This window comes from Artemia sp. Qi Xiang Cuo, chromosome 6, assembly GCF_049724085.1.
Source record: "Artemia sp. Qi Xiang Cuo chromosome 6, ASM4972408v1, whole genome shotgun sequence".
In the NCBI taxonomy this organism is placed as follows: Eukaryota; Metazoa; Arthropoda; class Branchiopoda; order Anostraca; family Artemiidae; genus Artemia; species Artemia sp. Qi Xiang Cuo.
In genome coordinates this window covers 46,804,143-46,831,605 of record NC_142799.1, presented here as the reverse complement: position 1 = coordinate 46,831,605, position 27,463 = coordinate 46,804,143, and the positions used below count along the sequence as shown (strand labels likewise).

The window sequence follows — 27,463 nt, the reverse complement described above, 5'->3', positions numbered from 1 at the left end:
CTCCCCCAAAACACTTTTCAGCCATTTCTCGTTAAAATTTTCATTTCAACTCATTCATTTGGGTTTTTCGCTAGCAATTTGCCCCCCACTATCACACTATAACTACGCTAAGACATCCCTATAACTACGCTAAGATATCCTTCTGCCATCAACCCATCTTCACCAAAACACTTTTCAGCCATTTGTTGTTAAAAATTTTCTTTCAACCCATTCATTTGGGTTGTTCGTTAGCACTTCGCCCCCCACTATCACACTATAACTACGCTAAGACATCCTTCTGCCATCCGTCCATCTCCTGCAAAGCTCTTGTCAACCATTTATGGTTAAAAATTTTCTTTTCAAGTCATCCACTCTGGTTCTTTCTAATGAATATGCCGCCCACCTATCGGACTGTCAATCCTCTATGATAGCCAGTTGCCATCACACTATCTCCTCCCAAAAATATTTTTTCAGACATTCTCGTTAAAAATTTTATTTCAACTCATTCATTTGGGTTTTTCGCTAGCAATTCGCCCCCCAAAATCACACTATAACTACCCTAAGACATCCTTCTGCCATCGACCCATCTCCCCCAAAACACTTTTCAGCCATTTCTAGTTAAAAATTTTATTTCAACTCATTCATTTGGGTTTTTCGCTAGCAATTCGCCCCCCACTATCACACTATAACTACGCTAAGACATCATTCTGCAATCAGCCCATTTCCCCCAGAACACTTTTCAGACATTTCTCATTAAAAATTTTATTTCAACTCATTCATTTGGGTTTTTCACTAGCAATTCGCCCCCCACTATCACACTATAACTACGCTAAGACATCCTTCTGCCATCAACCCATCTCCCCCAAAAAACTTTACAACCATTACTAGTTAAAAGTTTTATTTCAACCCATACATTTGGGTTTTTTGCTAGCGATTCGACCCCCACTATCACACTATAACTACGTTAATACATCCTTCTGCCATCAACCCATCTCCCCCAAAACACTTTTCAACCATACTCCCCCCTCTAAAAAAAATTCAGAGATTTCTTGTTAAAAAATGTTATTTCAAGTCATCCATTCGGGTTTTTTGCTAGCAATTCGCCCCCCAATATCGCACTATAACGTCTGTAAGATATCCTTCTGCCATCAACCCATCTCCCCAATAACATTTTTCAGACACATGTATTTAAAAATTTAATTTCAAGTCAGTCATTTTGGTTTTTTACTAGAAGTTCGCCCCCCACTATCACACTATAACTACGCTAAGACACCCCTCTGCCATCGACCCATCTCCACCAAAACACTTTTCAGCCATTTATCGTTAAAAATTTTATTTTCAAGTCATCCACTCGGGTTTTTGTAAGCAATACGCCCCCAAACTCTCAAACTATAACTACTCTATAACAGCCGGCTGCCCTCGCACTATCTCCCCCAAAATTATTTTTTCACAGATTTCTTGTTAAAAATGTTATTTCAACTCAGTCATTTGGGTTTTTTGCTAGCAATTCGCCCCCCACTATCACACTATAACTACGCTAAGACACCCCTCTGTCACCGACCCATCTCTCCCAAAACACTTTTCCGCCATTTCTAGTTAAAATTTTTATTTCAACTCATTCATCTGGGTTTTTTCGCAAGCACTTCGGCCCACAGTACAGCACTATAAGTACTCTAAGACACCCCGCTGCCATCACCCCACTACTTGTGTATTATACAGAACACATCGAAGAAGTAAAGCTATCCCTTATTAAAATTCTTTTCTTGCCATCTACATCTCTCTTAGTATCAACTTTTTAGTATACTATAACGTTAAACTCTATTTTAAATTCACAACACTGTTCAAACGCCACTTGTGTATTATACAGAACACATCGAAGAAGTAAAGCTAGGTCAACTCATAAGACCATTTTATCATCGTTAACCATTTCCATGGATTGATATTGTTCCAAATTTATAATAAACAAGCTATGAGTTAACGACCCCGAGGGGTTACCTTAACCGATAATCACCAATTCGCAAATGCTATACCCTTTTTTCTCCACCTTCATACGATCCAATTCGCAAATGCTATCTAGCTCTGTTTTTCCCTATTCTTCAATTATTATCGATCGTATAGTCCAATTCGCAAATTCTAAACCCTTTTTTTCTCCACCTTCTTACGATCCAATTCGCAAATGCTAAAACCCCTTTTTTTAAGAGCTATGATCGCAATGAATGGTACTTGTTATCAGAAAAAAATGTCAATTGCCCAAAAAAAATAAAATAAAATAAAACACACCATGCTGAATGTGCTTCAAAGACCCATCTGGTTGAAAACGTGTTTGACCACTTTATAGGTTTGCATACTTTTTAAAATGTGCACGTTAAACTGTACGGCATATTCTTGTGAAATTCCATGTGTAATTGATATCAATAGCAATAACCAGTCTGATTGTCTTATACAATCTCGACTATAGTTTCAAAATGTGTTTAATCACGTGTAGAGGTCCCATAAAATAATATAGGAAGGAACATAGTGTCCCCAAATAGCATGGGAAGAAACATAGTGTCCCCAAATAGCATTGGAAGGAACATAGTTCCATAGAAGTATAAGTTAGCTCTCTACTATTCACGGAAAGGTGAAGTGGAGAAAGCGGAAAGGACATCAACTAAACACTAATAGAGCACAAAGACTAAACTACAGTGAGACAACAATACACTTTTTCATTACATACAAACATATAAATGTTTTCACTTGTATAACTTTAATAAATCAAATAATATTAATATTTTGATTACTAAATATCAGTATATGTATATTAAACTGACAATGCACATTCATTTGTATTTTTTTTAGTAACGTGAAAATTATATTCTGGCCTTGGGAAGGCATAGGGGTTTTGAGCCAATCTCATGTTAGTTTCTGCTCGTTTTGAGTTTCACTCGGTTGCTTATTGTAATTTCTGTTCGTTTTGGGTTTCATTTATTTATCAATTCTGATTTGTGGTAGTTTCACGCTTGGTAGATTATTTGATTCCATGTTTGCTCATTTTGATTTAATGGAGTTCTTTACTTTTCTTTGAAAAACTTATTTTGTGGTAAAAGCTTTTTATAATTAATTTCTGCTCATTTTATATTGACATAGTCTTTTCAGGGAAAAATTGAAAAATACTTTAAATCTTTTCGTTTTTTTAAGACTTTATAGTTTGGCCTGCTATTTGTATGCTGGATTAAATTTTCAGCAATTTTTAACAACACGCGCCCTTTTAAAAATCTGGACAGTAATAGTAGTGTTTAATTTAGTTTCATACCTCCTCTAGTTGACCTGAAATGGAAAACGTGATACCATTCCCAAAAAAATGTGTTTACTTTCTTTGATAGCTTGGATATATTTACGCTATTTTGATTTGGTTAAATTTAAAGAGCAGAAGTAGCCCCGAAAGTTTGAACATAATACCCTCAGTCGTTCTTGGGAAACTTCTGAGATGCCTTATTGGGAATTAACATTAGCACAGGGCATTTTGAGTTAATCTTAAGGCAGCATTTAGTTTTTAAACATAATAAATAAAAAAAAACAAGTTTTTTAAACTGAAAGTAAGGAGCGACATTAAAACTTAAAACGAACAGAAATTATTCCGTATATGAAAGGGTCTATCCTCTCCTCAACGCCTCGCTCTGTACGCTAAAGTTTTTTATTGTTTTAAAGAGTAAAGTTGTGAGAAAGAGCCAAACTTTAGCGTAAAGAGCGAGGCGTTGAGGAGAGGAAAACCCCTTCCATATATGGAATAATTTCCGTTCGTTTTAAGTTTTAATGTCGCTCCTTACTTTCAGTTTAATAAACTTGTTTTTTTTTTATTTAATTTTTGAACGTTTTTGAATAAATGCAGGTTTTGATCTTGGCTCACCGTACATGAATAATTAAAACGAAATTTTCATATTAATTTATTTTTATTTAGTTAAATGGCTTTCTCGAAACTTGTTTAGTTTTAATTACGAAAGTTTTTATTAGTAATAAATATGCGTAACTTACGAATTAACTTACGTAACGAACTTCTATATTCATATGTTTTTAATACGTTTATTAGGGGGTTCGCCCCCTAGTCAATACCTTGCTCTTAAAGTGAAAGTTCAAATTTTGTTCCAATTCTTTAGAAATGACCGCTTAATCACAAAGGCCGTTAATTAGAATAAATAGCTCTTATGAAAGTACTAAAAAATCTTTGGGTTAAAGAGCGAGGCATTGACTACGGGGTGAACCCAATTATATATGTAATATTTTCTGTTCGTTTAAAGTTTCAATTTTGCTGCTGTTGCAGTTGAAATACTTGTTTTTTTATTTTAAATTTATGATCTTTCTTTAAATAGTGCTGGGAAGTCTGGCGTCCCCTTCATAGCAATGTCCCTTCCCCCATGAAAACTTCCTTCATGGAAAGATCCTCCCATATAGCCCCCGACCCCCACCCCTACTACCAGGAAAAATCTCCCCTGAAAAAGTATGTATACTTCCCAATAACCAATACTATATGTTAACATTGGGTAAAGTTCATAACTTTGAGCCCTCCCCCCGGGAACTTCGGGGGATTAAGTCATCCTAAAAGACATACTTATAGTATTTTCGAACATGCTGAACAAAATGGCTATCTCAAAATTTTGATCAGGTGACTTTGGGAAAAAACTGAGCGTGGGAGGGGGCCTAGTTGCCCTCCATTTTTGTTGGTCACTTAAAAAGGGCACTAGAACTTTCAATTTCCATTCCAATGAGCCCTCCCACGATATTCTAGGACAACTGGTTCTATACGATAACCCCTGGGAAAAAAAAAACAAACAAATAAATACGCTCCCGTGATCTTTCTTTTGGCAAAAAATACAAAATTCCACATTTTTGTAAATGGGAGCTTAAAATCTCCATAGTAGGATTCTCTGATACTCGGACTATGATGGTGTGATTTTCATTAAGGTTCTATAACTTTTAGGGGGTCTTTCCCCCTTTTTTCGAAAATCAGCCAAATTTTCTCAGGCGCGTTACTTTTGATGGGTAGAATTAAACTTGATGAAGCTTATATATTTGAAATCAGCATTAAAATGTGATTCTTTTGATGTAACTATTTGTATCAAAATGCCGTTTTCTAGAGTTTCGGTTACCATTGAGCCGGGTCGCTCCTTACTTACAGTTCGTTACCACGAACTGTTTGATACACAAATGGGAGGCAAATGGGGGGCATGGGAGGGGGATTATTTGCCGTCCAATCACTTTCGACTATGAAACAGGGCATCAGCCCTTTCTATTTTCAATCGGATGAGCCCTTTTCGAAGTTCCTACGACAACTCCTTCGATACGAATCACCGTTGTCTAAAAAAAAAAACAAAAAAAAAAATAATACATTATACCCACATCAATCTTTAATATAATTAAATAAAAAAAACAAGTTTTTTTAACTGAAAGTAAGGAGCGACATTAAAACTTAAAACGAACAGAAATTATTCCGTATATGAAAGGGGCTGTGCCCTCCTCAACGCCTCGCTCTTCACGCTAAAGTTGGACTTTCTCACAACTCTTTTTTTTAAACAATAAAAACTTTAGCGTAAAGAGCGAGGCGTTGAGGAGGGGACAGCCCCTTTCATGTACGGAATAATTTCTGTTCGTTTTAAGTTTTAATGTCACTCCTTACTTGCAGTTTAAAAAACTTGTTTTTTTTTATTTAATTTCTGATCGTTTGTTAGTTAATGCAGCTTTCATTTTGGCTCCCCGGCATTGAATAAGTAAACAAAATTTGCATAAAAAATTTACTTTTTTTTGCTAAATAGCTGTCTCTAAATTTGGTTCTGACGTAATTTACAAATTAACTTACGTAACGAACTTCTATATTCGTATATTTTTCTTCTGGCAAAAAATACACAGTTGCAGATTTTTGCAGATATGAGCTTGAAACCTATGTTATAGGGTTTTCTGATACGCTGAATCTGACGGTGTGATTTTCATTAAAAATTTTTCACTTTTAGGGGATGTTTCTCCCTCTTTAAAAAATCAGGGAAATTTTCTCAGGCTCGTAGCCTTTGATGAGTAATACTAAACTTAATAAAATTCATATATTTAGTATCAGCATTATAAGTCCATTCTTTTGATACATTTATTGACATCAAAGTTCTGTTTTTAAAAGTTTCGATTACTATTGAGCCGTATCGCTTGTTTTTTTTATTGTTTTTTTTTATTACGTATATGTTATTACGTATATGATGGGGTTCTCCCCTTAGTCAATACCACGCTCTTTACGTTAAAAGTTAAAAAAAATTTAATTCAAAAACCCCTGAATTACAAAGACCGTTTAATTAGAATAGATAGCTCTTTTGAAAGCGCTAAAAAAAACTGTTGCTTAACAAGCTAGGTTTTGAATTGGGGGAGAACCCCCTCATATACGTAATAATTTATGTTCATTTTAAGTTCTAATGTTGCTTCTTACTTTCAGTTGAAAAAACTGGGTTTTTTTAATTTAATTTCTGATCGTTTTTTAAATAATGCTTGGAAATCTGGCGCCCCTTCATATAAATGTCCCTTACCCCAAAGAAACATCCTCTACGGAAAGATTCTCCCGAGCAACTCCCTCCTCCAGCCCCCCCCCCACCAGAAAAAAATCCTTCTTGAAAATGTCTGTATACTTCCCAATAACCAATACAATATGTAAGCAATGGGCAAAGTTCATAACTTGCAGCCCTTCCCCTGGGAACTGTGGGGGATGAAGTCATCGTAAAAGCCATATTTATTAGATTTTCGACTATGTTGAACACAACGGCCATCTCAAAATTTTAATTGGGTGACTTTGAAAAAAAAAAATTAGCGTGGGAGGGGGCCTAGTTGCCCTCCATTTTTTTTGGTCACTTAAAAATGGCACTAGAACTTTTAATTTCCATTCCAATGAGCCCTCTTACGATATTCTAGGACCATTGGGCCGATACGAATACCCCTGGGAAAAGAAAAAAAAAACAAACAAATAAACACGCACCCGTGATCTTTCTTCTGGCAAAAAATGCAAAATTCCACATTTTTGTAGATAGGAGCTTGAAGCCTCTACAGTAGGGTTCTCTGATACGCTGAATATGATGGTGTGAATTTTATTAAGGTTCTATAACTTTTAGGGGGTCTTTCCCCCTTTTTTCGAAAATCAGCCAAATTTTCTCAGGCGTGTAACTTTTGATGGGTAAAATTAAACTTGATGAAACTTATATATTTGAAATCAGAATTCAAATATGATTCTTTTGATGTATCTATTGGTACCAAAATTCCGTGTTTTAGAGTTTCGGTTACCATTGAGCCGGGTCGCTCCTTACTTACAGTTCGTTACCACGAACTGTTTAAAAATGTCAAGCCTTCCAATCACTTTCGACTACTAAAAAGGGCACTAGGCCTTTCAATTTCCAATCGAATGAGCCCTTTTCGAGTTTCTACGACATTGCTTTCTATAAGAACCTTATATGCCCCCAGGGCATAAATTACAACCCTTACGATAAAGGCTGTGAGGGGGGGGGGTTGTTATCCTGAAAGACCTAATTTCTAAAACTTTCAACTACGTTGAACAAAATGGCTATCTGAACATTTAGATTTGATGTGTTTGGGGGAATGATGAGCGTGAGAGGGGGGTTAGTTACCCTCCAGTCACCCTTGTCTATAAAAAAGGGCACTTGTCCTCCCAATTTCCAATTGAATGAGCCCCTTCTGAAGTTTTTACGACAACTCTATCTATAAAAACCTTATGTGCCCCCAGGGCATAATGTACAATCTTTGCCCTGGGGCTCTGAGGGGTTTTTCATCCTCAAATACATAATTTCCAGAATTTTCAACTAGGTTGAACAAAATGACTATCTCTAAACTTTGATTGAATGTGTTTGGGGAAGTGGTGGACGTGAGAGGGGGGTTAATTACTCTCCATTCACTTTTAACATTTAAAAAGGACACTATCCCTTTCAATTTCCAATCAAATGAGCCCTTTTTGAAATTTCTACAACAACTTTCTATATATACCTTATATGCCCCCAGGGCATAACTAACGACCCTTGCTCTGAGGGCTCCGGGGGGTTTATCATCCTAAAAGACGGAATTTCCAGAAATTACAACTACGTTGAACAGAATTGATTTCTAAAAATTTAGATTGAATGTGTTTGGGGAAACGGTGAGCGTGGCAGGGGTTTTAGTTACCTTCCAATCATTTTCGACTATTAAAAGGGCTATTAGTTTATATAATAATATAATTTGGGGTAAAAATTTGCACATTAAGGGGGGGGGGGTAAAATAAATCTCAGAAAGATGTTAAAAACCTAATTCAACCTAGCCTTACCCCCACCCTCCTAATGTGCAAATATTTAGCCTAAATTTTACAAGTTCAATGCATTCTGTCGCTCCTCATTTATCCTTGTGGCTATGAAATCGGTTTGCTCCGATCGTACATTCAGCAAACTTCCCGACTGTTTGGTATCAGGGTTGCAGCGGTAGCTACAACCTAGTAAAGAGCGAACCACAGCCCATAGTGACTAAAAGCAAAAAAACTTTAAAACGTTTTTTTTTTCTTTTTTTTCCAGGCCTAGCGGGTTACTAGAACATCATAGAGAGATGCTTAAGACCTCAATTAAAAGCTATTTCTCATATTTACGTGGTTTATATAAATTTCACGATCCGCAAGTGCCACATGGCACAAAAAAGGGCACTTTATGCCATTTCTCAAGGGGTGGGGCTAGCGTACAACCAGAACATCGAAGATAGATTTTTGATAGCTCATATAAAAAATATTGCTCATATTTACGTTCTTCCTATAAATTCCGCCATTTGCAAGTTTCAAATGGTACTAAAAATGGCACTTTTTGTGCAATGTCTGAAGTGGAAAAGCTGGGGCTAGTGGCTACCAGAACTTCTTAGGTTGATGGCTCATTTGAAAACTTTTGCTCATATCTACGGGCTTTTATCAATTTTAATATTTATAAGTGAGACATATCACTGAGGACGACTTTTGGTCCTACTTCTTAAGTGGAAAATCTTGAAAGCATAAAACGGTATAAGTGTAATAATTTTTATCCAAAACCTTTAGCTGGAGGTTTGCAAGAACACCTCCCGAAGGTTCCTCCTCCAGGCCCCCTTAATAAGCTACGCATATAAAGCCTACAAATACCAATATATTAAATTAGATTATTAGAGGCGTGGTTCTCTTAGTATAGCGCTGGACTTCAAATTCGATTATCATGCGTTTGACTCATATCTACGTGCTTTTTATCAATTTTACCATCTGTAGGTGCCATATAGTACTAAAAACGGCACTTTTGGTGCCACTTCTTAAGTGGACAAGTTCGGAAGCATAAGACGGTACCATTACAACAATTATGGTCCAAAGCCCTTAAATTGAGGTTTTTATGAACCTCTCAAATATATTCTCCCTCCAAACCACCTGTGTAGTTTTCATAAATCTCTCACTCAACTTAAAATTAAAAGATTATTGCGAAAAAAAATTAACTAAAAATGAAAACTTTTTAACTAAAATCTACCAAAAATTAAGATTGAATGATCAACACTTTTGAATTAAACCTTCAAACTTCACTCTGCGACGAAGCCTGTGTGCTAGTTCTAAAAGCGGTAATTGAGGGGAAGGGACGTCCTTGCCCCCTTATTTTTTTCTCCTGCCTAGGTTTTGAAAAACACCATTTTTTGGTTATTTCATTGAAAAAGGCACTTTTTCATTTGAAAAAAAATGGGTGGAAAAATGGAAAGTAAACTTTATGGGAATGTGCTATTAAGTCAAATTTATAAAAGTGACTAGGCATAAATACAACCTTCTAAATGCGCTATTAAACAGCTTCATAAGTTTTCCAGTAAAACCAAGGAATGACATTAAAACTTAAAACGAACAGAGATTATTCCGTATAAATAAAAAAGATCATGGCAGGGTTGTTTCTACATTAAATTTGAATTAAAAACGAGCAAAGAATAATCTAAAAAAACAAAGTTTTTCTAAGGGAAGTAAAGAACGAAGTTGAAACTTAAAACGACAAAATTATTGCTTCAAAGCCTATCTAATATATATCATACAAACTAGTACAAATACACCAACTAATTATGTTTCCCTGTGTTTCTAGGATTATAGAAAACTAGCGCTTTACTGAAAACATAAAATAATATAGAAGTTTTGGTACAGTAAAAGCAAACCAATTAAGGACACTTTTTACAAAATGAAACTATTATCAATCCCTTTTAGGATCAATCCCTTTTAAGACAAATAACAATTAATTTGAGGATTGTTTCTTTATTTTTTTTTTCTCGTTTAATTTGGTATCACTTCTGCATGATGGCTCATTTCAATGCCTGGCTTTCATTTTGCTTTTAAAAAGAACTTGTCATGATTACTTTGTAGATAAGTTTGAAGTGAATCCATCTTAATAGCATTAGGACTATAAAATAGCTTTATGATTTGTGCCATAGCTTGAAACTCTCTATTGTCCAAATATAAATGAACAGACTTTCATAATTCATCTTATATCTTATTTGGTGTTAATTTCGAGTAATATCATAGCATATTTCTTACATTTGACGATTGTTTATAAATCACTATAGATACTATAGCTAATAGTACTAATAAATATTATTCCAAAATGCTACCTCATAAAGCAATCCTATAATCTGTATGTTGTTCATTGACTTTGCAGTTATTAAAAAAATATTTAATTTTACGCTTATGTTTTACGATAATTTTAATTGTATGTGGAAAGTTACTGATGTCACAACTGGTGTAAGACTATGAAAAGCTGTATGGATTAGTTTATTTTTTTTAGGCTGCATACTCGTTTTTCACTCCCAAATCAATATTCCTGTTTTTAATACTTGATTTTTGTGTTTTCAGTAAAGCGATAGTTTTCTATAATCCTAGAAACACAGAGAAACATAATTAATTGGTTTATTTGTGCTGGTTTGATTGATATATATTAGATAGGCAGTGAAGCAATAATTTTTGTCCGTTTTAAATTTCAACTTCGCTCTTTACTTCCCTTGGAAAAACTTTGTTTTTTAGATTAATCATGGTAAGAAACATGTTTCTTTAGCATGTCTATCAAGTACTGCCTCACAATGCCTTGTTAACGTATTTTAAACTGAAGCTTAACACTGTCTGCAGCCTTGAACCTCGTTTTGCTTCTACCAGCGAACAATTAGAAACATTTTTTACACATGAAGCATATAAGCCTCCCTAGTTTTGTTGGATTCATTTTTCATATGCTAACAAGAGAATAAAAACGGGTTAATTTACCTTCCAAGCTGCCACCTTAAAGCTCGTCTAGGATGATAGCCCTCCAGTAATCCAATTGCTTCAAAAACGTTGGGGTAAATCACCGTAATTGCCGACATAACAATCGTGATTTCATTCTGAATCCACCAGCCAGCACGTGGATCAATTTTTTTGGATCTATCAACTACTAAGACTACTATGTGTGCTGCAGCCACTAACAGAATGACGATTAAAATATTGGAAATGCAGCGTTTTATTGCCAGTTTAATTGGCGTCCTGAAAATAAAAACCAAGAAGATGAGGCAAAATTTACGGACACATTGGCATTGAAAGTTAAAAATAGTTTAACTGATAAAGTTATAAAATCGACATTGATTTAAATCAGTTCATTCGATTGATTAGTGAACTAATCGATAAAATTATATTGGAATGTACGCTTACTGTATGCTCCTAATTAACTGGAAATATCCAACAATTACACGAGGATACGATTATGTTTATTGTCTGAATAGATTTATATGAATTATTATCTTTAAGCACCAATCAAAACTTAAATTCAAATATTTTGAAATGGTAATTTGCAAAAGCTAATTTTCATGTTAATAAGATGACAACTGTCTTTCTACACCATCTGGCTTATACTTTATCCACGGTGCAATTCCACGACGGGATCTCGAGTAATTTAGTTGAAAAAATACGTTGCTATAATAATTTGGACGTTATGTAGCCTATGTCTTTTTTTTTTTTTTTTTTGTATTCTTTTTTCTTGCAGTAGGGATCTTATTTCAAATTTTACGAGTACCATTAAGATAATTAAACTAAAAAATAACAAAAACAATAATTCAGTAGGTGATCTACATAATGTATTTTAAAGCTTAAATTGGGAAAATATTTTGGAATTTCACGTCCATGTATGTCGATATATCGATTTTATAATTGATTGATTACAGGAAGTCATATTTTAGCACGAAAATTAGTGGATCGTAAGATGGCAGCACTGTGAAATCAGGGAATCATCTTTATAGGTTTTAAGTCGTTCAAAAAAGACCAAGAAATATTTTTTCATATTTTCCTAGAAACAACGAAAAAAAACTTGCTCTCCTCTAGATTTTGCAAAAAACTGTTTTTTGGGTCCTCATTAAACAAAAATTGCAAGAAAAGCCTAACCCCTCTTCTTTCATTTTCGATAACTGCTGTCCCTGTATTACAACACATTTTTATGGGGATTTCTACAGCCTTCTGAGCCAGATCAAAGCAAACAAAACCTACAGACATACTTCGATTTATCTTGTCTGATTTCAAGTTCCTCAAGAAGAGCTTCACGAAAGCCGAGAGCAATAGATGATTTCTTACTGAAAGCAGTTTCTTCACTTCCAATCATGTAATCCCAGCCTGTAAACAGTTTCCAAATAAACGAATAATCGTCACTATCATCCATACCTCTTGATTGTCGATTGTTGGAAGCCATTCTGCACAATAAACATTTATTAAAACTCACATTTTTCAACAGTTTGACACTGTTATTAATTTATATCAGTAAAAACTAATAGAAACTATTGATAGTTGGACAGCTAAGCATAACAGTTGTTTCACATTGCTATTCCGTAAAATAAGCAGTAACAAAGTACTTTAGCGACACTCTAGAGGGCAAGAATCTAATAAAGATAAAAACAGTAGAACTAAATTCTTTATTTTATGCTTTTTCGAAATGTCATATCCTTGTTTGTGACACTGCATCCTACCTCCCTGATGATCCCAGATATAGTCCTAGGAGATACACAAAACTAAAAATAAATTCTAAAACAGTACAATTCTGGCCTTAAAATTATGACAGCATGTTTATATTAATCGAAACATTATGTTTCCTTCCATTGTTATCAGCATTTTACAATCGTTTTAAATAATGATTTATTCAACTTGTATTTACTTTTATTGATTCTTTTTAATGATGTTTATTCAACTGATCTCAAATTCTTTTGTAATCTGGTGAAACGTGCAATCTGCGTCAAGCAAAGTTGATTCTACAAGTTTAAAACTGGAATAATTAGGTACACTAATCTTAGAAACTGCCGGATAAACAAGAGCTCTATGAGACCCAACAGGATTTTCGTCCCATCTTATTTTTGTTTTTTAGTCATTACAATCAATAATGTGATACTTATTATCAATAAATAAAATCAAAGAGTGAATTAGTATTGTTCGAGATACGAATAAAGGTCATATCCAGGTATGTACTACACGTATTCCCCTCTTCTTTGCAAGCAGTGGCGTCGTTTAGGAATGGCAAGGGGAGGGGCAGTTGCCCCCACCCAATAAATTGGAAAAAAACCTATTATATAGCCCATACCCCTTGACTCTCTGGATGTGGAACTTTTTTGCCCCCTTAATAAAAATGCTGGAGCTACGCCCCTGTTTGCAAGCTATTGCTTCGTATAATTTGTCTGTTTGTTGCTTTTCCGGAAGAGGAGGGTTGACAAATTCGGTAAAAAAAAATATATATTTCTCAGCGCGTGCCTGGTAATACATATTTATAATAAATATGCCAAAAAAAGGTGACTGTTTTGGTGAGAAACAGGGGGAGGGGGTTAATAGAAATAATATTTTTCAGTCTTATCCCCCCCTTCTTCGAAAAGCTTTTCTTTTGCCCCAGTTAAAATAATATTGAAACAATATACCAAGTGGCTTATTTGTTTGTTTTTTTTCCACATTTTGTTATTTATTAAAGCTGCCAAATTTAAATCCAGATTAGCTAGTACCACGTTTTTGCTCAAATTTTGCATCGCAATTTCAATTTGGAATCGTTTTAGCTCACATATGGATCTATTGCACTTTTTCCGTAAATACAAAGTATAGAATTTGTCTCTAATCATTAAGTTAATTTAAGCTTCAAGGTGCTGTGCTGAAGAATTTCCCCTCCTTCAAGGCCAACATATGTGAATTCTTAAAATTTTGTTATAATGAGATGCAAAATATCTGCTATCCTGAGAAACGAAAAATTTTCCTTTTCTAAAAACCTTTTTTTTTTACAAATTTTTTGCTTAACTAGACTTTATGCCATTTGAAATTGGCACAGAATATAAGGGTCTGACTTACTTTCGAAGAATGACAAAGTAGCTGTAAACGAATAGTAAAACTCCTGAAAGGAAGTAAGCAAGTGGTAGTTTGTAAAACTGGGTTGAATTGTTAGTGTAGAATCCATAGAAAAGAAGTGAATACTTGAGAACCCCATCAAAATTCCAAAATGACTGGAAGTTATAAGCAGTAGCTTTTTCGCCTTCTAGCAAATTCTGGCGATTAATGTCACCGTCATTTGGAAATAAGACCTATAATAAAGATATAGTAATTTCTCTGTTTATTTATTCTTCATCAAGGTCACTATAAATAAAGGATTGTTGTATACCCTAGCAAATTTTCCTGTGTTGTTTTAAAATCACTTTCCTGTGAATAGGCAGCGCAGCAACAAAGCGCACCTGGAAGACTGAGTCACTAAGGCTAGGAATAAGTGAAGATGAACAGGTGACGTTGGGTAGTGAAAAGATTGATCAAGTGGGCAGCTTCACTTACCTTGGTAGTATTATTAGTAAAGATGGTGGGAGCAGTGAAGATGTTAAAAATAGAATTGCCAAGGCTCAGGGTGTTTTTTCACAGTTAAAAAAAGTCTGGAAGAATAGGAAGACAAGTCTGCAAACTAAGATTAGAATATTAGAAGCTACAGTGATTACAGTGGTCAAATATAGCTCTGAAGTATGGGCGCTCCGAAAAGCAGATGAAGATTTTCTAGATATTTTCCAGAGAAATTGCTTACGGATTTTTCTGGGTGCCCAGCTGACTGACCGTATTTCAAACAATAGGCTATACGAAAAATGTGGTTCAATACCGCTTTCTAGGTCTATAATGAAAGAAAGGTTGAGGTGGTTAGGGCACGTTGTGCGGATGAAGGATGACAGATTGCCGAAGATTGTTCTTTTCGGCCAACCGTCTTGGGCTAAACGGAAAGCAGGTCGTCCTCGTCTGGGGTGGGAGGACATTATAAAGAAAGGTTTAAAGGAAATGGAAACTTCCTGAGAGGGGTAAAAAGGGAGGCTTTGATGCAGGAGGAGCGTGCGTAGCTGTGTTGGCCTCAGGCGGCTTGGTGCTGCGGTGAGTTGTTAGTAGTAGTAGTAGTATTCTTCACAAATTTTGGCTCTATTCTGAAAATTTGGCTCTATAGGAGAATGAAATGGGATTAATCATACATGATACGGGTAATGGCCATATAGAAAGAGAGGTTACTTTTTTAATGAACTATAAGACCAGTGTAAAAGACCAGGGGATTTAGTGCTATGCTCTTTCTTGGTACAAATGCCTATATCAATTGATTTTTTCTTTAGAACAATTAAAAAGAGTCTTAATGAAGAATATGATTGTACACAATTTACAGGATAATTAAATTAGAATTTGGGTTCAGGTTCAAGTCAACCGTTAACACTAGTAATAAATTGGAGAGTTTCATTTTACCAACTTGAATACGACCTAGTCAACTAAGCGTAGTTTTTGGATTTGGGTATTTTCTTTTTGGTTATCAAAAGTTTTAATTTTAGGTTTGTTTACTGGGTAATAATGAGCTGCCATTAAACAGGGCATCGATAAACAAACCTTTCCTTCATATATAGCGACAACTGGCAATTTCTGCAAAGGTTTTTAGGCCTTTTAATGGGAAATTTTCTCTTTAACTATAATTTTTAAAAAACTTCATGAAAAGACGTTTTTCAAAGAAAAGTAAAGGCCGTATAAAACTTAAGATCATGATAAATACATTTTGTAATAATCTAAAATCAAAATGACAAGAAATTAACATTAAAGAATAAATGAAACCCAAAAGGAACGGAAATTAAATAAACAGTCATAGCAAGTGAACAAACCACAAGTAATAATATAAATGAGTAATTAAATCTTAAAAAGAAGGACCTGCTTTGTGTTTGGCCCTAGACAGTTGGCCGAAAAGGATTAACTTTTGCAATCTGTCACCCTCCACCAGCAGAACGTCTCCTACTCATGTTATCCAGTTTTTCATTATAGCGCTAGTAAGTGGGATTGAAAAACTAAAAAAAAATTATAGACGAACTGTAAGCTATTTATATACGAACTCTTTACAGATTATACACCAACTTTTCACAAGAGTAGAGAGCTATCTTATACTCCTGGGGGGACTCCTTATATGGGCATAGAACCACGTGGTTTATGGACTTTGTCAGTGAGAATTTGAAAAAACAGGAATTTTCTCACTTGAAAAACCAGGAATTTTGTCTGTTTTATGGACTTTGTCAGTGAGAATGAAAAAACAGAAAGTTTGTCACATTTTTGTCAGCTTTCATGGATGGTTATGTGTGTCGATTATTTGATGGTTTTATGGATTTTGTCAGTGAGAATGGAAAAACAGAAACTTTGACACTTCCTTCTTGTTGTTGTTCAAGCCAGATTTTACGAGTTTCCGGGAAACAGTATTTGTTATTGTTGTTTCCAAGCCAAATGTTACGAGTTCCCGGGAAACAGTTAATTTATGTCTGACAGATGACGTCAAGTTAATTAATGTCTTTGCATTTCCAAAGAGAATTGTCTAGGAGAAACAGTTAGATCACACATGATGTCATGATTGATTGATTGACACGAAAGGGGAATTAATTTGTTGTTCTAAAGAGAATTGATTCACGAAAGACAAATTAATTTGTTGTTTCTAACAAGAGAATCGTTTCCGAGCAGACGATTTGATCTTAGCGTGCGAAAAGGTTTCCAAATAATTTGAAATAAGCCAGCGCAGGGATGCCAAACAAATGGAACATGCTGAAATTCCGTTTAGGGATAATTTTGGCGAAACCGTTTTAGCTATTTTATGGAATTATTTCGGCGAAACAGCTAGAGACATTTTAAGAGATGATTTTAGAAGAGATTTTGGAAGAGAATTTGAGTGTGGTCGTTATAATACACAAGTTTCAATTGAACAGTGTTGTGAGGTCCTCTACCCCAACCCCAAAGGTTCCGACCCCCCTACCACAACCCCCAAGGCAGCCACCCGTCCTCCAAGGTTCTCTGGGCTTCCCAAGGACCCCCCCCCGGCCCCCCAAAGACCCTCACCCGGTCCCCAAAGGTCCCCCAGCTACCCAACAGCCCTCCACCGGTCCCCACAGGGCCACCGGGCTCCCAACGGGACCCCAGACCCCCAACGGACCCCCCGGGCCCCTAAGGGACCAATCCGTGCTTAAGGACCCCCCCGGCCCCCCAACGGTCCTCCCCCCGTCCCCAAAGGCCCACTCCCGGTCCCAAAGGTCCACCGGGCTCCCAAAGGGACCCCAGACCCCCAACGGACCCACCGGGCCCCCAAGGGCCCACTCCGTGCTCCAGGACCCCCCCGGCCCCCCCAAGGGCCTCCCCCCGGCCCCAAAGGCCCGCTCCCGGTCCCAAAGGTCCCCCCGGCCCCCACAGGGCCCCAGACCCTAACAAGGCCATACCCGAGCCCCCAAAGGTCCTCCACCAGTCCCCAAAGGCCCTCTCCCAGTCCCAAAGGTCCACCAGGCACCCAAAGGGCCCCAGACCCTAAAAAGACCATACCCGCGGCCCCCCAAGGCCCTCACCAGTCCCCAAAGGTCCCCCCGACCCCCAAAAGCCCTCCACCGGTCCCCAAAGGCCCTCCCCGGGCTCCCAGGGCTCCCAAAGAGCCCCGATTGCTCTACCCCAACCCCGAAGGAAGCCTCCGGTCCTCAAAGGTCCCCCAGGCTCCCAAAGGTCCCCCGGGCTCCCAAAAGACCACTCAATCCTCAAGGGCCTCCGGATCCCCAAACGCCCTCCCTGGGCCCCAAAGGTCCTCCCCCCGGTCACCATACATGCACACAAAAACGTACACACACACAAAAACTTACACACACACAAAAACTCACACACACACACGAAAACTAACACACACAAGAAAACTTACACACACGCGCCAAAACTAACACACACACACACAAAAACTAACACACACACACAAACACAAAAAATTACACAAGCACACGAAAACTTACATGAAGACAAAAACTTACAAGCACACAAAAACTTACACACACACACACACACACACAAAACTTACACACACACACACACACACACGAAAACACACACACACACGCCAAAACTTACACACACACAAAAATAACAAACACACACACAGACACAAAAAATTACACATGAACACAAAAAAACACACACACACACACACACACACACACACACAAACTTACACACACACACACACACAAACTTACACATGAACACAAAAAAACACACACACACATACACAAAAACTTCCACACACACACACACACACACAAAACATCCAAACACACAAACACACGAAATCTTACACAAACACGCAAAAACAAAAAAAAACAAAAACATACACACCCACACACACACACACACATAAAAACTTACACATGCAAACTAAAAATTACATTCACAAAAAAACTGACATTCACACAAAAAATTACACACACACACACACACACACACAAAACTTATACACACAAAATCCCGCACACTCAAACACACAGACCCACACTGACACACACACACAAAAACATACACACACACACACAAAAACTTACACATTAAAAAAAAAAAACACACACACACACGCACAAAAAATTACACACACACACACACACACACTCACAAAACATACACAAACACACACACACTAAAACTAACACACACACGCCAAAACATACACACACAAAAACTTACACATTCACACTAAAACTTACACACACACACACGAAAAATTACACACACACTTAAAAACTTACACACACACACACACACACACACACAAACATACACACACACACACACACACACACACAAAAACATACACAATAACAATAAAACTAACAATCACACAAAAACATAAACTCACACAAAAACTAAAAAACACACAAAAAAACAATAAAACAAATTACAAACACACACACACACACACGAAAACACACACACACACGCCAAAACAAACACACACACAAACAAACGAACACACACACAATTACACAAAAACTAAAACAACAAAAAAAAAAACACACACAAACAAACACAAAAAATTAAACACACACACACACACACTAAAAATAACACACACAAGCAAAAAAAAAAACACAAAAAAAATAAGACACACACAAACACACAAACACACACACACAAACTTACACACACACACACAAACACAAAAAAAACTTACACACACACACACACACACAAAATAACACAAACAAGCCAAAAATAACACACACAAAAACTTACACACACACACAAAAACTTACACACACACGCAAAAACATACATTCACACAAAAACTTACATTCACACAAAAACTTACACACACACACAAAACTTACACACACACACACACAAAAAACTTACATCCACACACAAAAGCTTACGCACACAAAAACTTACACATACACACAAAGGATAAGACACACAAAAACTAACACGCACACACAAAAACATACACACACACGAAAAAAATTACATTCACACAAAAACTTACATTCACACAAAAAATTACACAAACTCACAAAAACTTACACACACACACAAAAACTATCACACACACACACAAAAACTTACGCACACACAAAAACTTACACACACACACACAAACACACACACACACACACACACAAAAACTTACACATGCACACGAAAACTCACATGCACACAAAAACTTACACACACACACACGAAAACTTACTCACACACACTTAAAAACTTACACACACAAAAGCTTAGACACACAAAAACTTACACACACACACACACACACACAAAAAAACTAACACACACAAGTAAAAACTTACATTCACACAAAAACATACACATACACACACACACACAAACATACACACACACACACAACACTTACACGAACAAAAACTTACACACACACACAAAAAAACACACACACTTACACACACACACACACAAAACAAACACACACACACAAAAGCTTAGACACACAAAAAATTACACGCACACACAAAAACTTACACCCACACGCAAAAACTTACATGCGCACAAAAACTTACATGCACACAAAAACTAACACACACACACAAAAGATTACACACACACACAAAAACTTACACACACACACACAAACTTAAACACACACAAAAAATTACACACACACACACACACAACACACAAAAACTTACAAATTCACACAAAAAACTTACAAACACACACAAAATCTTATACACACAAAAAATTACACACACACACACACAAAAACTTAGACCCACAAACAAAAACTTACATGCACACAAAAACTTACATGCACACAAAAACTTACACACACACAAAAACTTACACACACGCACAAAAACTGACACACACACACAAAAACTAACACACACACACACGCAAGAAAATTAACACACACACGCAAAAACTAACACACACACTCAAACACTAAAACACACAAAAACAAAAACTTACACACACACACACACAAAAACTAACATATTCAGACGAAAATAACATGCACACAAAAACAAACAATCACAAAAAAACTTACACACACACACACACACACACACACAAAAACTAACACAAACGCGCAAAAACTGACACACACACAAAAACTTACACACACACACAAACACATGAACACAAAAAAACACAAACACACACTCACTAAAACTTACACACACACTCCAAAACTGACAAACACAAAAACTTACACATTCACACGAAAACTGACACACACACACACACTAAAACTAACACACACAATCCAAAAATTACACACACACACACACACACACACACAAACTAACACACACACACAAACTAACACACACACACAAACACACACAAAACAAACACATGAACACGAAAAATTACATCCACAAAAAAACTAAAATTCAAAAAAAAAATTACAAACACACACAAACACACAAAACTTAAAAACACGCACACACACACACTAAAACACATACACACACGCCAAAAAATACACACACACAAAAACTTACACACACACACATACACAAAAACTTACACATGAACACAAAAAAACTCACACACACATGCACAAAAACTTACACACACACACACACACAAAACTTACACACACACACACACACGAAAACATACACACACACGCCAAAACTAACACACACAAAAACTTAGACAACACACACACACACACACACAAACTGACACACACACACACAAACAAAACTTACAAACACAAAAAATTACACACACACACACACAAACTTAAACACACACACAAAAAAATTATATCAAAACGAAAAATCATAGACACACAAAAACTTACACACACACACACACAAAAACTTACACACACACACACACCAAAACATACACACACACAAAAACATACACACACACACACACACACAAAAAATAACACATGCACACTAAAACTAAAATGCACACAAAAACTTACATGCACACAAAAACTTACACACACACACACACACACAAAACACACAAACACACACCATAAAAATTAAACACACACACAAACATACACACACACACACACACAAAATTAAACAACAAGAAAACAAAAATTCACACACACACACACACAAAAACATACAAACACACATGCACACACAAAACTAACACACACACACACTAAAACACACACACACACGAAAAAACAAACACACACAAAAACAAACACAAAAAAAAACAAAAACAAACACAAAAAAAATAAAACACAAAAAAAAAAAAAATAACACACACACACACAAACACACACAAAATTACAAACACAAAAAAAAACTTACACCCACACACAAAACATTAGACACACAAAACTTACACACACACACAAAAACTTACACCCACACGCAAAAACTTACATCCACACAAAAATATACATGCACACCAAAACTTACACACACACAAAAACTTACACACACGCACAAAAAATTACACACACACACAAAAACTAACACATAAACAAAAAATGACACACACACACACACACACACACAAAAAAAACTTCCACATGCACACGAAAACTTACATGCACACAAAAACTTACACACACACACACACACACACATGAAAACTTATACACACACTACAAAACTTACACACACAAAAGCATACAAACAAAAAAACTAACAAACACACACACACAAAAAATAACACACACGCTCAAAAACTTACAATCACACAAAAACTTACATGAACACAAAAAATTACACACACAAAAACTTTCATACACGCACAAAAACTTACACACACACACAAAAACTTACACACACACACACACACACAAAAACTTACTCACACACACGAAAACAAACACACACACACTCCAAAACTTACACACACACACAAAAACTTACACACTTACCATATCACAGTTACATTGTCTTAATTTTTCAAATTTCATTTGAATTTCTGTCGTGAAATGCAAGAGTTGGAATATTTCAGTAGTGACTTGTTGTGCTTTACCTTCTCACAGTTACATTCTCTTAATTTTTCGAAGTTCATGAAATGCAAGAGTTGGAAAATTGGGTTTTTAGTCCACCAGCTCTAATGGTGGAACTCCACTCGGTCAATATTGGGGTCTCAGTCTACCAGTCTTAATGATGTAAATTCTATGTTTAAGTTAGGTTATGTTAACTTATCATGAGCGCTCAGGATAAGTTAACCTAACCTTTTCCGGTGAGTATTGTTAGGTTAGGCTAGATTAAGTTAGGTTAGGTGAAGTTAGGTTAGGTTAGCCCATGTACGCTTCACTTAGGTTAGCTTAGGTTAGATGAGAGACAGGCAAAAAGTTAGGTGTTTGATTAGGTTAGGTCAGGTTAGATTAAATTAGGTTAGGTTAAGTTAGTTTAGGCAAGGTTAGCCTACGTACGCGCGCGGACGTAGGCTAACCTTGCCTAACCTAACTTAACCTAACCTAATTTAATCTAACCTAACCTAACCTAATCATACACCTAACTTTTGCCTGTCTCTCACCTAACCTAAGCTAACCTAAGTGAAGCGTACATGGGCTAACCTAACCTAACTTAACCTAACCTAACTTAATCTAGCCTAACCTAACCATACTCACCGGAAAAGGTTAGGTTAACTTATAAGGAGCCCTCATGATAAGGTAACCACACCTAACTTAAAAAGTGAATTTACACCATTAAGACTGGTAGGCTGAGACCCCACTAGTGACCTAGTGGATTTCCATCATTCGGGCTGGTGGACTAAGAACCTAATTTTCCAACTCTTGCATTTCATGAACTTCGAAAAATCAAGAGAATGTAACTGTGAGAAGGTAAAGCACAACAAGTCACTACTGAAATATTCCAACTCGTGCATTTCACGACATAAATTCAAAATGAAATTTGAAAAATTAGGACAATGTAACTGTGATATGGTAAGTGTGTTAGTTTGTGTTTGTGTGTGAGAGTTGTCGTGTGTGTGTGTATGTGTTTGTGTGTTTGCGTAATATTTCGTGTGTGTGTGTGTGTGTAAGTTTTATTGTGTTTGTGTAAGTTTTTGTGTGTGTATTTTATAGTTTTTTTTTTGTAGTGTGTGTTTTCTTGTAATTTTTTTTTTGCATGTATGATTTTGAGTGTGGGTGTTAGTTTTTGTGTGTGTGTGTTTGTTAGTTTTTGTGTGTCTTAGATTTTGTGTGTGTAAGTTTTTTCGTGTGTGTATCAGTTTTCATGTGTGTGTGTGTGTGTGTGTGTAATTTTTTGTGTGATTGTAAGTTTTCGTTTGCATGTGTAAGTTTTTTTTTGTGTGTGTGTGTGTGTGTGTGTGTGTAAGTTTTTGTGTGTGTGTAAGTTTTTGGGTTTATGTTGGTGTGCGTATTGTTAAGTTTTTGTGTGTGTGTATTATGGTGTTTTCTGTTATGATTGGGTGTTATGTTTATTTTTTGCGCTGTTTTGTTAGTTTTTGTGTGTGTGTAATGGATTTTGTTCGATTCTTTTGTGTGTGGTTTTAAGTTTTTGCTCGGGTTTTTCATTTTTTTTTGTGGTTTGTGTGTTTGTGTTTGTTTTTGTGTTTGTGTGTGTAAGTTGTGTGTGTGTGTGTGTGTGTGTGTGTATGTGTGTAAGTTTTTGTGTGTGTTAGTTTTGGGGTGTGTGTGTGAGTTTTCGTGCGTGTGTGTGTAAGTTTTTTGTGTGGATGTGTTTTTGTAATTTTTTGTGTGTGTGTGTGTGTGAATTTTTGTTTTGTTCTTGTGTATGTTTTTGTGTGTGTGTGTGTGTATGTGTGTGTGTGTGTGTAAGTTTTCGTGTGTGTGTGTGTGTAAGTTTTGTGTGTGTGTGTGTGTGTATGTTTTTGTGTGCATTTAGTTTTTTGTGAGCATGTTATTTATCTTTATAATTTGTAATTTTTTGTGTGTGTGTGTGTGTGTAAGTTTTTGTGTGTGCGTAAGTTTTGGTGTGTGTGTGTGTAAGTTTTTGTGTGTGTGTGTGTAAGTTTTTGTGTGTCTAATATATTGCGTTTGGATATTATTTTTTTGTGTGTGTGTGTTATTTTGTGTGTGTTTTTGTGTAAGTTTGTGTTTGTTTAAGTTTTTTGTGTGTGTGTGTGTGTGTAAGTTTGTGTGTGTGTGTGTGTGTGTGTCTAATTGTTTGTGTCTGTATGTTATTGCGTGTGTGTGTCAGTTTTAGTGTGTGTGTGTGTGTTAGTTTTTTGTGTGTGTGTGTGTGTGTTAGTTTTTGTGCGTGTGTGTGTGAGTTTTTTTTGTGTTCATGTGTAAGTTTTTGTGTATGTGTGTGTGTGTGTAAGTTTTTGTGTGTGTGTGTAAGTTTTGGCGTGTGTGTGTGAGTTTTAGTGTGTGTGTGTGTGTGTGTTTTTTATTTTTGTGTGTTTGTGTGTGTGTTTTATTGTTTTTGTTAATTTCATTTTTTTTGTGAATTTAAGTTTTAGTGTGATTGTGTCATTTTTTGTGTGTGTGTGTGTGTGTGTGTGTGTGTAAGTTTGTGTGTGTAAGTTTGTTTGTTTGTGTGTGTGTGTGTGTGTGTGTAAGTTTTCGCGTGTGTGTGTGTGTAAGTTTTCGTGTGCATGTGTAATTTTTTGTGTGTGTATGTTTTGGCGTGTGTGTGTAAGTTTTAGTGCGTGTGTGTGTGAGTTTTTTTGTGTTCATGTGTAAGTTTTTGTGTGTGTGTGTTGTAAGTTTTTGTGTGTGTGTTAGTTCTTGCGTGTGTGTGTTAGTTTTTTTTTGTGTGTGTGTGTGTGTGTGTGTGTGTAATTTTTTTTGTGGATGTAATTTTTTGTGTGCATGTAAGTTTAGTGTGCTTGTATTAGTTTTTTTGTGTGTGTGTGTGTTAGTTCTTGTGTGTTTGTGTGTCATTTTTTGAGTGTGTGTGTAAGTTTTTGCATGTGTGTGTTAGTTTTAATGCGTGTGTGTGTGTAAGTTTTTGTGTGTGTGTGTAAGTTTTTGTGAGTGTGTGTAAGTTTTTGTGTGTGTGTAAGTTTTTGTGTGCATGTAAGTTTTTGTGTGCATGTAAGTTTATTGCGTGTTGGTCTAAGTTTTTGTGTGTGTGTGTGTGTAAGTTTTTGTGTGTCTAAGCTTTTGTGTGTGGATGTAAGTTTTTGTGTGCATGTGTAAGTTTTTGTGTGTGTGTGTGTGTTTGTGTGTGTAAGTTTTTGTGTGTGTGTCAGTTTTTTTTGTGTGTGTGTGTGTAAGTTTGTGTTTTTGTGTGTGTAATCTTTTGTGTGTGTGTGTAAGTTTTTGTGTGCATGTAAGTTTTTGTGTGCATGTAAGTTTTTGCGTGTGGGTGTAAGTTTTTGTGTGTGCGTGTAAGTTTTTGTGTGTCTAAGCTTTTGTGTGTGGGTGTATGTTTTGTGTGTGTGTGTGTGTGTTATTTTGTGTGTGTTAGTGTGTGTGTGTGTTAGTTTTTGTTTGTTTAAGTTTTGTTTGTTTGTGTTTAAGTTTGTGTGTGTGTGTGTATGTGTAAGTTTTTGTGTGCATGTAAGTTTTTACGTGTGTTTGTAAGTTTTTTTGTTTGTTTGTGTGTGTGTTTGTTTTTGTGTTTATTATCTTGTTTGTGTGTTTGTTTTTTCGTTTGTGTTTGTAAGTTTTAGTGTGTGTATGTTTTAGTTTTTGTGTGATTGTAAGTGTTAGTGTTATTGTGTAAGTTTGTGTGTGTGTGTGTGTGTGTGTGTGTGTGTGTGTGTGTGTATTTGTTTGTGTTTGCGTAATTGTGTTTGTGTGTGTGTGTCAGTTTTTTTGTGTGTGTGTATTTTTTTGTGAGTGTGTGTTATTTTTCGTGTTAATGTAATTTTTTTTGTGCATGTAAGTTTTTGCGTGGTGTTGTTATTTTTATTTTTTGATTTTTATTTTTTTTTTTTCTTATGCTTTTTTATTTCAGTTCTTCGTTTTCGGGTATTGTTTTGCACATTTGTTTTTTTTTTTTTTTTTTGTTTGTGTTTTAGTTTTGTTGTGTTTGTTAGTTTTTTTGTGAATGTATTTTTTTGTGTGCTTGTAAGTTTTTGAGTGTGTGTTTATGTTTTTGTGTGTGTGTGTAAGTTTTTGTGTGTGTAATTTTTGGATTGTGTGTGTTATTTTTTGTTTGTGTGTGTGTGTGTTAGTTTTTTTTTGTGTGTGTGTGTGTGTGTGTGTTTGTGAGTGTGTGAGTGTTTGTGTGTGGGTGTGTGTGTGTTAGTTTTTGTGTGTGTAAGTTTTGGCGTGTGTGTGTAAGTTTTCGTGTGTGTGTGTGTGTGTAAGTTTTTGTGAATGTGTGTGTGAGTTTTTGTGTTATTGTGTTAGTTTTTGTGTATGTGTGTGTGTGTGTAAGTTTTTGTGTGTGTGTGTATGTTTTGGGGTGTGTTTGGGAGATTTCGTGTGTGTGTTTGTGTGTGTGTGTAAGAGTTGTGTGTGTGTGTGAGTTTTTTAGTTTTTGTGATCATGTCATTTTGTTTTTTAAGGTATTTTATATTGTTCTTGTTTAATGTTGTTTGTGTGTGTGTGTGTGTGTGTGTGTGTGTGTTTTTTTTTTTGAGTGAGTGTTTTAGTGTTTGTGTGTGTGTGTGTGTGTGTGTAATTTTTGGAGTGTGTGTGTTAGTTTTAGTGTGTGTGTGTGTTAGTTTTAGTGTGAATGTGTAAGTTTTTGTGTGTGTAAGTTTTGGAGTGTGTGTGTAAGTTTTCGTGTGTGTGTGTGTGTGTAAGTTTTGTGAGTGTGTGAGTGTGTGTGTGTGTCAGTTTGTGTTCGTGTGTGTGTGAGTTTTTTTGTTTTCTTG

At 36.0% G+C, this 27,463-nt stretch overlaps 1 protein-coding gene across 1 annotated transcript in view; it reads right to left on the bottom strand.

Annotated features, from left to right (window-relative positions):
* Window positions 1-27,463, bottom strand: part of LOC148951293 (transmembrane channel-like protein 3) — a 148,244-nt gene that overhangs the window by 114,551 nt on the left and 6,230 nt on the right. The window contains exons 2-4 of the mRNA XM_089091054.1: window positions 14,306-14,535; window positions 12,490-12,681; window positions 11,234-11,488 (exon numbers count right to left, since the gene is read on the bottom strand). Coding sequence (XP_088947180.1) covers window positions 11,234-11,488; window positions 12,490-12,681; window positions 14,306-14,535 — 677 coding nt within the window. The remainder of the gene's footprint in view (window positions 1-11,233; window positions 11,489-12,489; window positions 12,682-14,305; window positions 14,536-27,463) is intronic.